The sequence below is a fragment of the Scatophagus argus genome, chromosome 24 (genome assembly GCF_020382885.2).
Source record: "Scatophagus argus isolate fScaArg1 chromosome 24, fScaArg1.pri, whole genome shotgun sequence".
Lineage (NCBI taxonomy): Eukaryota > Metazoa > Chordata > Actinopteri > Scatophagidae > Scatophagus > Scatophagus argus.
This window is the reverse complement of record NC_058516.1, coordinates 1,398,386-1,411,805: the sequence shown is the minus strand read 5'-3', so window position 1 is coordinate 1,411,805 and position 13,420 is coordinate 1,398,386. Positions and strand designations below refer to the sequence as shown.

General features: G+C 42.2%; 1 protein-coding gene across 5 annotated transcripts in view; it reads left to right on the top strand.

Moving 5' to 3' along the window:
• Positions 1-13,420, top strand: part of LOC124055616 (aryl hydrocarbon receptor-like) — a 29,335-nt gene extending 15,915 nt beyond the window's left edge. For 3 of the 5 annotated variants that reach the window (XR_006842733.1, XR_006842734.1, XR_006842736.1), the window contains exons 11-15: positions 2,469-2,643; positions 5,818-5,947; positions 7,259-7,395; positions 8,323-8,453; positions 13,323-13,420. Coding sequence is in view for 1 of the 5 variants with exons in the window: in XM_046382573.1 (XP_046238529.1) it covers positions 2,469-2,627 (159 nt within the window). In the remaining 4 variants the exon portion in view is untranslated. Of the gene's footprint in view, positions 1-2,154; positions 2,229-2,468; positions 2,644-4,523; positions 5,614-5,817; positions 5,948-7,258; positions 7,396-8,322; positions 8,454-13,322 lie in introns of those variants that run through there. The other 2 variants (XR_006842735.1, XM_046382573.1) reach the window with 2 other exon arrangements.

Below are 13,420 nucleotides of genomic sequence, written 5' to 3'. Positions count from 1 at the left end.
ACTACAAAATGCAATAAGCAATCAGTGATTCCCCTTTTTTATGTTAACATTAACTTTAGCTATTGTTAATTACCTAACTTTAATCCCATCAAGACTGAAGTTCCACTTTTTTATTGAGGAGGTTGGAAGTTACACAAGAACAAAGTTATTAAAGTAATGTATATTTGACATTCCAACATAATCATAGTCCCATAAAAGCAGACCTCATGGTACATGTCACTGAGAATGTGAGTTATGCTTTCTCCTCCCTTCGTAGTCATCCTGAAAATGAATCCTCGTAGACCTTCTGTCTTGTGTCAGGCTTGTTCAGTCTTTACCTTCTTACCATCTCAGAAACGACTAAAGCTGCCAGCTCTCCTCAAGACTGTTTGTCCTGGGAGGCAGACTCTGGAATGTAGCCCACTGACGAGGCCTGAAGTCCCTCAAATATCAGTGAACATCAACAAACCAAGGGCTGCAGAATCTACAGTCCTTCAACCCTGTGCTGTTCTCTTTCACTGTCATGAAAATGGATTTTTTTCCGAGTCAGCACACACAGGCCTCGGGCTGGCATGGAGCTCAGTGTAAACTGTGATGATGCGAGCCGACATGCCATGTAAATAAGAGGGGGAGATGGGTCAGTGCAGCACAGTCTGAGAATAGAGTCGAATCTATTGCAGCAGAGTGTCAGGAGAACGTCTGCATGGGGTTTGGGTTTGAGTTTACATTTTACATTTAATTTGGATCGTTGTTCAGCCTTAGTTCAGTTGTTTTTCTCCAAATATTTTTATTTAGATGCCAAGCATTAGCTTCTTGAAAGTGAATATTAGCTGTTGAATGTGCCAGTATGACCTTTGAGAAATTGTTATGGGTTTTTATTTATCTTTTTTCATAATTTTTTTTCAAGTTATTAAGAAAATCATCATATAATATGGATTATAAGGAATATTGTCAGAATGTCAGCTTTACAAACCACTGTGCTAAAGTAACAGTAGGGATTGTGATTAAATGTTGTAACTCAGCATGAGGTCAGATCCCAGTAACATTATTTGGGCTGCTTAATGAGACTGTAAAGTTTAGGACAAGCAGGAATTCATCTTTGAAGTCCCACAAAAACTTTTTTTCAGTAATGACGGAGCAGCGAGGGCTGGGGAATGTCATCCTCAAAACACTAATCATTTAGAGTACAAAGCGGCACGTCGCTGTAGGTCTAGAGAAATCCACATCGTAAACCATAACGAGGTAATGAGACCTCACCACTTAACGCTTTAGTTTGAAACAGGATGTAAAGCAGGAATGTCTCAGGAAGGCCCCTCTGGGTTCTGCTCCAGCAGAGCAAGTCTGCAGAGCAGTCAAGATTATGATACAGTATGTCCAGTATTCCAAATGGACCTTCTATTTTCTGCATCTCTGATCTTCATCGGACTCTATTCCATCTGTTTTTTCAGTGTTATTGTTCCACAGCGTTCTGTTTTCTCATGCATGAAAATCATCGCTGGTGTTTAGAGTGAAAAACAAACTCGCAGAACAACAAAGGAGACTTAATGAAATATGAGAGATTGGGCCAGCGAGAGGAAAGAAAAGCAAAGAGGCAGTCGTGGAAAAGAATACAATAATGAATAGAATAAGGTCGGGATGGGACACGGTCGGCCCCAGAGATGGCCCGACCCCGGCAGGCATCCATTCATCCCCGCCCCACTCAGCCTCCACTGTTATTCTTCAGGGTCAGTGACTGTCGCTGAAAGAAAAATACTGGCAGGCTGGCCAGTCAAGCATGAGCGAAGCTGACCTACAATTTGACTGTCATCATTACCTAATGCTGTGAACACAGCGTGGAGGGGGATGCAGGCGAGTCTATTCTCAGCTCCGATAAAAGCAGGGCTCTGCTACAATTTAATTTACTGTGAACCAAATATACTGTCGTCTGTGTGAAGGTGCGGTGCAGCAGGAGGGACATTTGTCCCCTGAATAGCCTGAAAAAGACTCACCGCAAAGTCCCAAAGACAAGATAAACATATATTGATGAAAATGCTCACATTGCTTGGCCTTCTTGGAAATTCGGCAAATGTTACATGTTAAATTATTTAATTTGAGACACATGAGGACATACGTTTTCATGCCAGGTGTAAACAGGCCCTTTCTCCCTCTTCCTCCTTGTGTTATGGTGTCTCTAAGGACTGCAGGTCGACTCACTGAACGCCTGCTGCTCAGTCTTTACTGCGTGACCTGCCCTGCCTCCTGTGATTAAGGTCAGCAGTAACTCCCTAACTACTGTACATACAGTGGGAAGTAAACAGAGGAGCTTCTGTCAGTGCATTTGCACCCTGTTGCACCTGCACTTCAAATATTTGACTAACCTGCGAGGTCTTACTGTGTGGAAAAAGTTCAAAGGTGCTAATTATAAAAGCTGCTTTGCCTTAGTGTATGAAACATTAACAAAGGATGAGTATTTAGCCTTAAAACGTGACGGCTGTGTTTCTGTTTTTCAGTTGGAGAACGGTTGCCTCCTCAGTGCCACCAACACAGCATACATCAGGACGTGTCTGATGCCAAACGGGAATGGAGGGGCTGCCGGTGACATCCCCATCTCCTGTCCAGATGGACTCTCCACCCTGCAGGACCCCCAGACACCTGGATTCTTCCTCTGAAAAGCAAGAGGAGAAGGTACAGAAGGAAAAAAGAAAGAAGAAAAACCTCTCTCTGAGATATGAACACATCATTTTTTAAAACGCAATTAGAGGGATGAAGAAGATGCACGCAAATGCAAAATGTCTTTTCCAGGAAAGACTTTATATCAGCTTTCGAGGTCTCATCCTTTAGTCAGACATCAGAAAATCGACCAGGAAAGTAGAATTGAGAGGAACAAATTTTTTTTTATCTTTCGCACTTATATTATTTCTAGTTGTGAGCTCACTGAAAGTTTCTTTTTCTAGTTTGGGTGATTTGCTGTCTTTATCAGTCAGTCAGGTTTTTCTTACTGGACTTTCACTTCCAAGCCAAAAGTCATCATTTTCTGTGTACATACACTGTTGAAGTCCTCAAGAGAAAAGAAGAAGAAGAAGTGAAGACACTGAAACACATGGAGGCCTGTTGCTTTGTTAAAGTGGCTGGTCAGAAGGTCACTCTTTTTTCTGTGTAGTCCCATGCAGATGCTGAAGGCAGACTCCAGCTCAGACAGTGCGTTTCCATTATTTCAGCTTCACTGGACTGTTCAAACTATGTGCATCCTTCACATTTTGAGGTTTTTTTTCCTGCCTCGCAAGTAGCTTTTGGTTATAAATTCATTTCAGTCTGAAATTATATTCAGCACATTTTCATGTCAGAGTTTGATGACCTTTTTTTTAAGTTCGATTCACAACAATATAGCAGAGGAAGACGAGCATTATATGTTGAATTCAATTTTATTTCCTTTTTAAATGAAACCAACGGCTGCCTGTGAAGTATGGAATATTCTGCCCCCCAAAAAAATCAAAGAAATAATCTGCAACAAACTGAAACCACCAGCGTGTGAAAATAATACTTAAAAACTTAAACTTTCCACAAAGATCCATTTTACCTGGGCACAAGAACAAGCTGCTTTATCTGGTGTAACAACCACCTGACATGTCTGCTTGTGTTGCGTGATGAGGGAACGTGAATGCTTCGTCACGCTCAGCCTCTGAAGTGTGGAGGGAACAGCCATGAGATCTGGGCTGAACTCACCAATAGATTATTTAAACGTCAGTGTTTGTTTGTCCCCTTGCTGTAGAAGATTTGTAGTTTTAGTGGATGTCCTGGTGCTTTACATGTCAGCAAAACAGCATTTCATTCTTATCATTACTACTGTTGAAATGAGATTTAAACAGATGGTAAAAGGTTAAAATCAGAAAGGAAGAGTTTTTATTTATTGCTGCGTTGCTTCAATGGCAGCAGCTGATCCTAATGCTGCATTTTAGCCTATCTGAGGTTTACAATAATGTTGTGCACTTATATTATATTACAGACACAATCAGAAAGGATCTGATTTGTCCGTCAGTGGCACTGAAATCGTTAAAAAGCATTTTTTGTTTCCTGACCGGAGACAGTGTGAAAATATCCCATTAATGCCTTGTCCCGGTGGCCGCGGCCAGTAGGACTCCCGCTCACTTTCTCCTGCAGTCGTGTCGTGTGGGAAACACTGAGTGCACTTACATGCACACAGTAATCCATTAAGGACCTAATTGTAAATAATAGATTACAACTGAAGGCCGAGGAGGAAGTGCATGAAAGTGTTTCTCAAGTTGTTTCCCAGTGATCTCAAAGCTGTGATTCCATGATTGAGAGATTAATTTCAGTCTTTCTTTACTGTCACGTCTGGTTATTCTGTTCATGTGTGGAAACCAATCGAAAGTGAAGATTGGACGCAAAGTGTCAACTTCCAAGCTGCTCCTTTATCGGCAGCATTCGCTGGACACTCAGACCAAACTGTGGAAGCTCGGCCAGCAAGCCGTTAGCTCTCATGTAAAGTTGTCCAAAATAGCTTTTGAAGTGTTTTTTTTTTCTTTTCTTTTTTCCATTTTGCTCAGATGCAGAAATGAGGCACCACAGACACAACAGTCAGAACAGACACTGAGACTTCAATACGACTGTCTTGAAGGCACTTTTGTTTCTGTGTTGTTTTTGCTTGAATATTACACAATCGGACAAACTCCTCACCAGACTTCCTCTGAGCTCCTGAAGATGAAAAATACAACAAAACCCAGTTTCCTCTTCATGAGGATAGTCTGGACTCCCACTTCCATTAGAAGGACACGACAGCTGCGTTCATGTCAGAATAGTAAAACAGTCTTCCTGCACAGTGACTCCTTTCACTTTCTCTACTTTTAGCTAATCATTTTTGCATATTTTACTAAACAAGCTCAGCTCTGTTATGACATGAACGCAGTATCGCTTTCAGCATTTAGCACCAACTCAGAAACCAAATAAGAAGCGTGTGTGTGTGTGTGTGGTTGCTCCATTGCTGAATGTCTTGTGTGAACTGTAAAGGAGACATAAAGCTTTTATTTCACGACAAAAAGGTGCTTTGGAGTGATTTGTCGATGTCGGTAGCTGATGACAAACGTCACAGCGATGAAATGCATTTAAAAGTTTATTTGTTTTTCTTCCTTTTGTTTCGTTTTTTTGTAAACAGACTTTTCTTATAAAACAGATTATTTAAACCAGTTACGAGATCAAATGCTGTACGAAAGAGAAAAAAAATGTATAAAATGACAATCGTTTCCCAAGGCGCTTTAAAAACAACAAAAAGAAATGGTTTTGCGTGTGTGTGTGTATATAACTGTGTTTTTTAATGGTGTTGTTGCAAGCACTACTTTAAAATCACTCTCTTACAAACTCTTTAGCACTGACAGTAGTCTTGTAGAAAAATGACTCTATGTTGTATGAATATTGTTCCCAGAAGTTGTGTTGTTTAAAGGCAATTTGTCACTTCAGCTCAAAGCAAAATGGTGCCATAACAGTAAGTCAGGCCAGTCCATTTTCCTGGTCTGTTATTATCTTAAAATCCACTTTGTACACCAGACGACATTTAAAAGTGACTGTTAATTGTTTTTCATTGTGTTATCAGCCATCTTGTTGGAGTTGGAGTCAAATCCTTGTTTTTTTCGTGGTTCGTTTTTCAGGCACACAGACTTTATTTTGCTACTTTTATCACTGAAGGTTGTAGCGTATGGAAACAAAAGTTTTTTAAAAATGCAGTTTGAGCCGTGTGTTGAAATGTGCTCTTGGATCCTGGAAATAAAGGATTTTTTGTGCAATCACACTGAATCGCCTTCCTCTTTTCTCTATGTGATTAACCCTGATTGTCTCCTGTCTTTGCAGAGCCCGTAGTTCCCCACCCCAGCTGTCACATGACCTGCTCACCTGTTGTCCCAGCTCTTCCCCATTCAGGCAGTGTAGACAGCCAGACAGACTTGCTTCATGGGTTTGACAGTCAGTATAGGAAGGTTAGGTAAGAAATTCACAAGAACTCAGATTAAAAACACCAGAAACATGAGTAAAATGTTAATTAAAGCAATGGCTGAAACACCCGAACTTGTTTATTACCAGTGGTGGAACATTCACTCAAGAACTGAACTTAAGTACAAATACAAGTCCAATTCATGCTAATTACCACATACCACCATACATTACCACAGAAAGGAATACTGTCCCTTTTACTTCACTACATTTATGCTTTCGTTCACCTTTTTTAGATAAAACTTTCTATTCATGGCTTTTACTTGCAACAGAGTATTTTTAAATTGTGGTATTGTTACTTGTACTGAAGTAAAGCGCCTGAGTGCTTCTTCCTCCCCTGCTTGTTACCTGCTGTGTTGTCTTTTGGGCAGCACTTGATGCAGCCACTGCAATAATAATGGTGATAGTTTGTCTAAAAAACTCACATGGCACATGCTTCTGCGCCATGCGTGACCAGAAGTGTCATGTTTTCAGGCTGTCTGTCTCATTCTTGTGAACGCAGACGAAGGGCAGCTGTGCCGCCTGTATAGATCTTCTGTGCTGTTCAACGTGAAATCCGCCCCAAGCCGCACCTCGCCACCTCAGAGATTTTAAAAACTGAAGTGACGCACGCCACCAACAACCCAAGCAGGCTTTTAGCTGCTGTCATTGAACTGTCCAGCAACACACACACACACACACACACAAGTATTGTCCATTTCCACACCCCTGTTCTTAAGCTTTTTGCACCAGCAGATGTGTGAAGTCATGTTGACCGAAAGCAAACAAACACACACTGATACCAGAGGCGATCCGCTGTAGACTAAAATGACTGCTACTGCCCAGCAGCAGAGCTGAAACAATGAACCCGAGCATAAAATATCTGCCTAAAATGAGTTTTCATTCATTGAGAAGATGGGAAGTCAGTGCAACAAAAACAGCCATCATCACAGAAGCGACTCAAACCTTCCTCATCGCTTAGAGCAAAGAGGATCCATTTTGTGCAAGTTTTTTTAGCTTCTTATGACTCTGAAGTGGATTCTACTCAGGCTCAGATTTTTGCATCTTCAGAAAATTATTTAATAAAAACTACTAAAGCCAGATGTGAAGTGTTTAAGTGACAAATTTTAGCAGCCAGGAAGCTGCACATAAATGCCTCCCCTCCCGAGCGTCGAACGCTGTTTGCTGACGACTTTTCATCTTTAATGACCCTCCTCGAATCATTTATGAGAGTTTTTCTTCTCCCGCAGTCTCCAGCCGGTTAACTTTTACCTCTTGTGACATGATCAATCATCCAAGCAAGATGTTGTGTGTCCCACTTTAGCTTCCTGGAGCTACTGCGTCACACACAGCCCGCCGCCACAGGCTGCCGGCGAGGTCCGCTGGGAGAGCTCAGACCTCACGGAAACCAACGAGGCTGCAGCCGAGAGCAAAGATGTTGTTGCTGTGTTGGTCGCTGAGGTAATTCACTGCGTTACAAGCTGCTTCTCTAAACCACAGCGAAGATGACTCAGTGTTTCCCATGTGTTAGAGTAGCCAAACTGTGCTCATGACAAAAGCCCAAACAGGTTGGACTTTGCAGAAAATGAAGAAATCTTTAGCACATTACTTCCATCTTCCTGTCATGTTTGCCTTGTTTTTAAAGGAGTCATTTTTATCCCCAACCTGAAGGCAACACACTTCCTGGACTACACTGACACCTATTGGTGTGTGTTCTGCTAGGAAATGGCTTTATTGTAACTAAAATGTGTCCACATACAATGTAAGAATGTGTTAAATTCAAAAATATGAAGATCAATATGAGCATTAGGTTACGTTTAGGTAACTGAAATTACTTGGTTCATGTCAAAAAGAGTTGATGATCAAAATAAGTAGAAAAGCAGTCCTGATACAGACGAGATGTTTAGGCGTCCAAGTAAAACCGTGTTAAATACTTTCTGCTTTGTCTCTGACGCACGACACTCCGGTAACACAGGTGGTCAACTTTATCCTGCTTGTGTATCACACTGAAAACAGAAAACCACAGTACTGACTGGAAACGTCCAATATTTCACCTCGATCGGGAGTCTGCAGTTGTGCGTGGAGGAAACATAAAATATTTAAAGACCATCTCTCACCACTCAGGTGTTTTCCCTGATGAACATTATGGACAGCGAGCACAGAGCTCCTGACCTGCTTTCAGACCACTCAGTCCACAGTCAGAACTGTTTAAGATGTGTCCAACAGCTCGAATATGATGTTTTCAAATATTTTGTCAGTTTTTCTTTGTGGCCACTTGTGAGTTGTATAAAATAATGCAATCATTCTGATAACGATTTCTCACAGGTTGATTTTTTTTTTTTTATCTGTTTCTATTCATGTCTTTCCCTCATATTCATCCACATGCAGAGCTGCAGCAGGAAGCGCTGATCTCTCTCGCTCTGCACTGCATCTCCAGCCATTGGGCTGTCAGTGTGCATTACCTCCAGCCCAGCACACAGATACTCCTGCACTTCCTCTGCTCTGCTTCCTGCAGAAAGGTAAAACGCACTCCTCCGCTGATAAAGCAGACAGGAAAAGGCAACAATAAATAATGAACACGAACTTTAGCACTTTACAGTAACTGATTTACAAACAATACGACATGAATAAATAACTTGAAACAAGAAAATTCAAGTTGATTCATGACTGAGATTAGGAATTTGAGGTTTAGAAAAGAATTAAAGCAAGAATTCGCTCTGCTCTCTTAATTTATCATCATCGAATGACACAGAAACGTCCAGAAAGCCGAGCAGAGTGCAGCGTGAGCTGTCATAAAGGTTTAAACGGGGAGCTAATGGCCGGTGTTAACAGGCAGGGAGGCTTTTAGGAAGGAAACACAACCTCCACCTCCCATCGCTGTAACCCACATCTGGGTTACATCTTTGTGTGGCATTAGAGGTAGATCAACAATGAACAATTATTTTCATTATCAGCTAATCTCCTAATTATTTTCACAATTAATCGATTGTGAAAAATGCTCACCACAGTTTCTCAAGCCCAAAGTGCAGTCGGCCAAGAGGTTAAGCTAGCAGCCACGCCTGTGATTATACATAACCTTAAACCTTAATATAATCTGAATGAGTGAGTCATATAAAAATTCACGAGGGCATTGACCAACTGCACAGCAGAGTTCAGTTGATTCTTCCCGGCAGGTCACTATGAGGCGAGTCATTTTGTTTGTGAAGAAAAGGTCTTTTCCCAGCAGGGAGGTAAAGAGGTCAGCTGTAGGTTGATGGGTTTTACGGCCTATCAAAACTCATTTTGCACCTGAAGAATAAGTCAGCTCTGACAAAAAGGAGGAAATAAGTTTTTAGAAATTTAGATTTCATACAAATATTTCTAAGACTTTCCATACATACATATTCCTTTCAACAGCAGGAGAACAGGACAGTTTTTGGTGCTTTCTAAAGACTAACCAGGACATGCGGTTTATTTACTTCACTGATCATCAATCAAACTGTGTCACATCCATCAGGTCAGAATCCACTTTAATAGCAGGACCACGTCGGTCCAGAAACGCGCTGAACGCCACCTAAAACCTTGTTCGGTGAGTGCAGGTTGGAGTCGACGTGCAGTGAGTTAAAAGGTCACAGAACCTCTAGAGGTTGAGAGTGTGTGTGTGTGTGTGTGTGTGTGTGTGTGCGTGCACGGGCTCGCCTGCAGGAAGCTGCCTCTGAATGTCCTGACCTTTACTGAGTGTCGGTGTTCAGCCTGCAGAGTTCGACCTCAGCGTGACGCTCGGGTCAAATCACCGCGGAGTTTCTGTGTGAATGACAGCACTCTGCAACACCCACCAAACTTATCACGCTCGATCATCAATGTCTAACTCACTGCAGGACTCCAAACACACACCAGCTCTTAGTGGTGGACAGTTTTAATTGGCACAAAAATAGTCCATAAAGTTGTGAAAAATATTACTTTTCGATCAGCACAAAGAACAATAAGAAAAATTGGAAAGTTTTCATCAGACATTTGACAACGTGAGTATAACTGGAATAATTTAAGATAATAATGACAACAAAATTAGCGTGATATGTAGTCATATAAGAAAAGGCTGTTGATGTGATATAAAAATCAAAGGTTTGTTTCCACCGAATGTGAACATGACACCATGTAAACAAACAGATTCAGCCTGTTTACTTTCCGTTGGGGTTTTGTTTGACAGTGAAACGTTTCTGTTTTCTCTCCATGTGAAGCTTCACTGAGCACCTTCACCAGCACATTTTGACCTTTAACCCCCGCCTTCAAACACAAACACACACCACCCACCTCTTTGTGTGGGTTTGAGAGGGTGTGTGTGTGTTGTTGGTGACACGGCTCCTCCATGTCAATATGCCAAAACAGGTTGCATCAGTGCGTTTGTTTTGTCAACCACAGCAGATGAGGCGGGTGGAGAGGTCATCAAATATTGATGCCAGAAGCTGAAACACACAACTGCTCCCCTCTGCAGTAAACTTTACTTAATTGTCTTAAACTGAGGCAGAAGATTTAGATTTCTTTAGATTTCAAGGCATGAAACTAAATGTTTAGTTCAGAAGTGCCATGATAGACACAAGTTCACACAAATACACATTACACAATACATTTATTATCACTAAGGACAAACCAGAAATTACATTCTTAATCCCAGGCAAATTAAAAGCATACAATATACAGACTTTTCCATCATCACGGAGAATCATGGAGCGGGTCTTTATTCAGACGACTGCAGCTTGAGCTAACAGGTGTGAAACATGATCCTTTAATGCAGTTTGTGTTGGTTGGACAGATTTTTTTTAGGCTCTCGTCGTTTGTTGCTTGTTGAATTATTCAGATTACCTTTCGGTGTCCTGCTGCTGGTTTTTCCGTTTTTCCAGGAAGCTGCTGAAGCTTACAGATCCGCCTGACCTAAAAGCTCTGACATCTCAAGGGGCGATCACACACTGAGCTGCCAGAAATACTCTGTGTGTGTGGGTGTGTGTGTGTGTGTGTGTGTGTGTGTGTGTGTGTGCAGACTCGCCAGTCATCCAGACCAGAGAGCAGAAACACAACCTTGACCTACATACTGAAAAAAAAAACAATCAGACGAGAGTTCAAGGAGACGAAGAGGACAGGAAGGGGGGACGCTGAGGAGAAACATAAAAGGTGGGACAGGAGGAGAGGAGGAGAAAAGAAGAGGATGAAAAGGAGGAAAGAGGGATGACAGAGGACAAAAAGAAGAAAAGGGCGATGATCAAGAAGAAAAGGAGGAGGGGAGGGCAGAAATATGGGGGAAGAAAAGAGACAAATGAGGGGAAAAGTAAAGAGAAAACAGAAGAGAGAAGGTGGGGAGAAGAGGGGGGGGGCGAGGAAGACGAGGAAGAGGAGGAAAAGCTGCAGCGAGGAGAGGAGTGCTGGTTTGGAGGTCACGGCCTCCCTCCTGTTGGTCTGATGGATCCACACTGACAACCAGAGACCACTGGAGACTCTTTTTTTTGTGTGTGTGTGTGTGTGTGTTCATGCTTACTCTCACTCAAACACACACACAAACACTTTTCCCAGTTTCCCTGGAGGTGTTGCCTTTATCGACTGTGGCTTCGTTTGAAAACGCACACGCACACACACAAACAGGTCAGAGGTCAGACAGGAAGTACCTTGGCAGTACAGTTTGCTGGTTTTACATCCATCCAAGTGTAAAATGTCACAGGGCAGTCGTAGTACTGGTCACAGTTTTTCTACAGGTTACATTAGCTGTTGCAGCAGCAGTAATAATTGCAGTTGCAGCCATTGCAGTAGTAGTAGTAGTAGTAGTAGTAGTAGTAGTAGTAGTAGTACTAACAGCTTTACACCACGAGACACAGTGGCAGAAGTTTGTAGTCGCGGCAGCTCCAGCTCATGCATCAGTTTAACTCAACAAGCAGCAGCAGCAGTAGTTTTACTTACCTGCAGGTCTAGTCGTGGTATTAGGAGCTACACTTGTACTGCAGTAGTATTCATAAGGGCAGTGACAGTAAATGTTAAAGTTACTGCAGTAGTAGGAGCAGTAGCTTTCCTACTTGTGGCACTAGAAGGACCAGAAGGACTACTGTAGTAATACCCGTAGCTGCAGCAGTATTATGTACAGTCGCTGTTGAAGTTGCAGCAGTACAACAGAGTAGTTGTTACAGTATTAACAGTACTTGTATTTTGGCAAATGTAGTAACATTAATAGTATCAGAAGTATCTGTGCAGAAGACAGGCGTGTCTGCGCAGCACTACTTTTGATGCCTGTCAGGCTGACCACGCTGACACCCGTAGTGATGATGATGATGATGATGATGATGATGATGACAGCAGTGATGATGTTTATTCAGAGGAATTGGTTCACACTCAGTCAGGAGTCTTTATCACAGTCTTTAATGTAATTACATTTCAGTGGAGACAAACCAGTTTGGAACGGAGACTTCGCACACACACGCAGTATCAGCTTTATTAATGTAATACCCTAATGTATAAAAGTTGAGTGTAATGTATTTAGTAATATATATTAACATAATGCATATATTTTGATGCATTTCAAGACGAACTTGAAAAGATTAAAAAAAAGGCAGTCACACATAGTTTAGTTAGGCTTCCTCAGGTGTGCTGATGATGTGATCAACAACAGGTGTGTGTCTTTAAAGCTGCTTCTCGCTCCTGCACAGTACGTATACCAGTGTATGAAGGATACAGCTGGATCAGCAGATAACTGGCAGCTCTAAAAAACAGTATAAATCTTACAGTATATCAACTAGCTAATTGATTTGATAAAAATGCTCCAGAAACAGTTTGCATTTAAAGGTATGTTTAGCTGAACTGGAGTTCACTCAGTGCGGCTGTTGACAGCAGCAGTAATTAAACATCACATGTTCACACCTCCGCGGTCGTCCGCTGACCGCCTGTCAGATCTGAGGACCCGATTGAGGACGCGACAGCGGCACTTACAATCTGTTCATTCGACCCGCTCCACGTTCCTCTGACCTCTGTGACCTCGCTGAGGCTCCTCCTGTCGCCGAGTCACAGCTGCCATGTTGGATCTGAGGGGCAGTGTGAACAAGCCGCCACGCCGCAGTGCTGCTTTCGTCTTCATTCACACCTCCATCCGTCTCACACACACTGTATGAGTCTGTACACACTCCTACAGAGTATCTGCTCTTTGTACTGCTTTGTAAAGCCAGCGCCATCTTACAACCAACCTCATAAAAAGAGTTTGGAGAGTTGGAATGTTGAAAGTTCATCACAGAATGTAAACTCCTCTTTGTGACGTTAACCCTCAGAAATTGTCAGAAATATTATTTCAGACTGCTACCACTTATATTACTGCTACCATCTATTGTCCATGCTCATACTAGTACTATTTCTGTCACTGTTACTTTGCCTTTTCATTTCAGACAGGCCTGTTTCGCCCCCTGCTGGCTGCTTTGAATACTGCACACAGGTCAGACTGACGGCACCACCACAAGCTCACCTGCTCACAGCCTGCAACCAG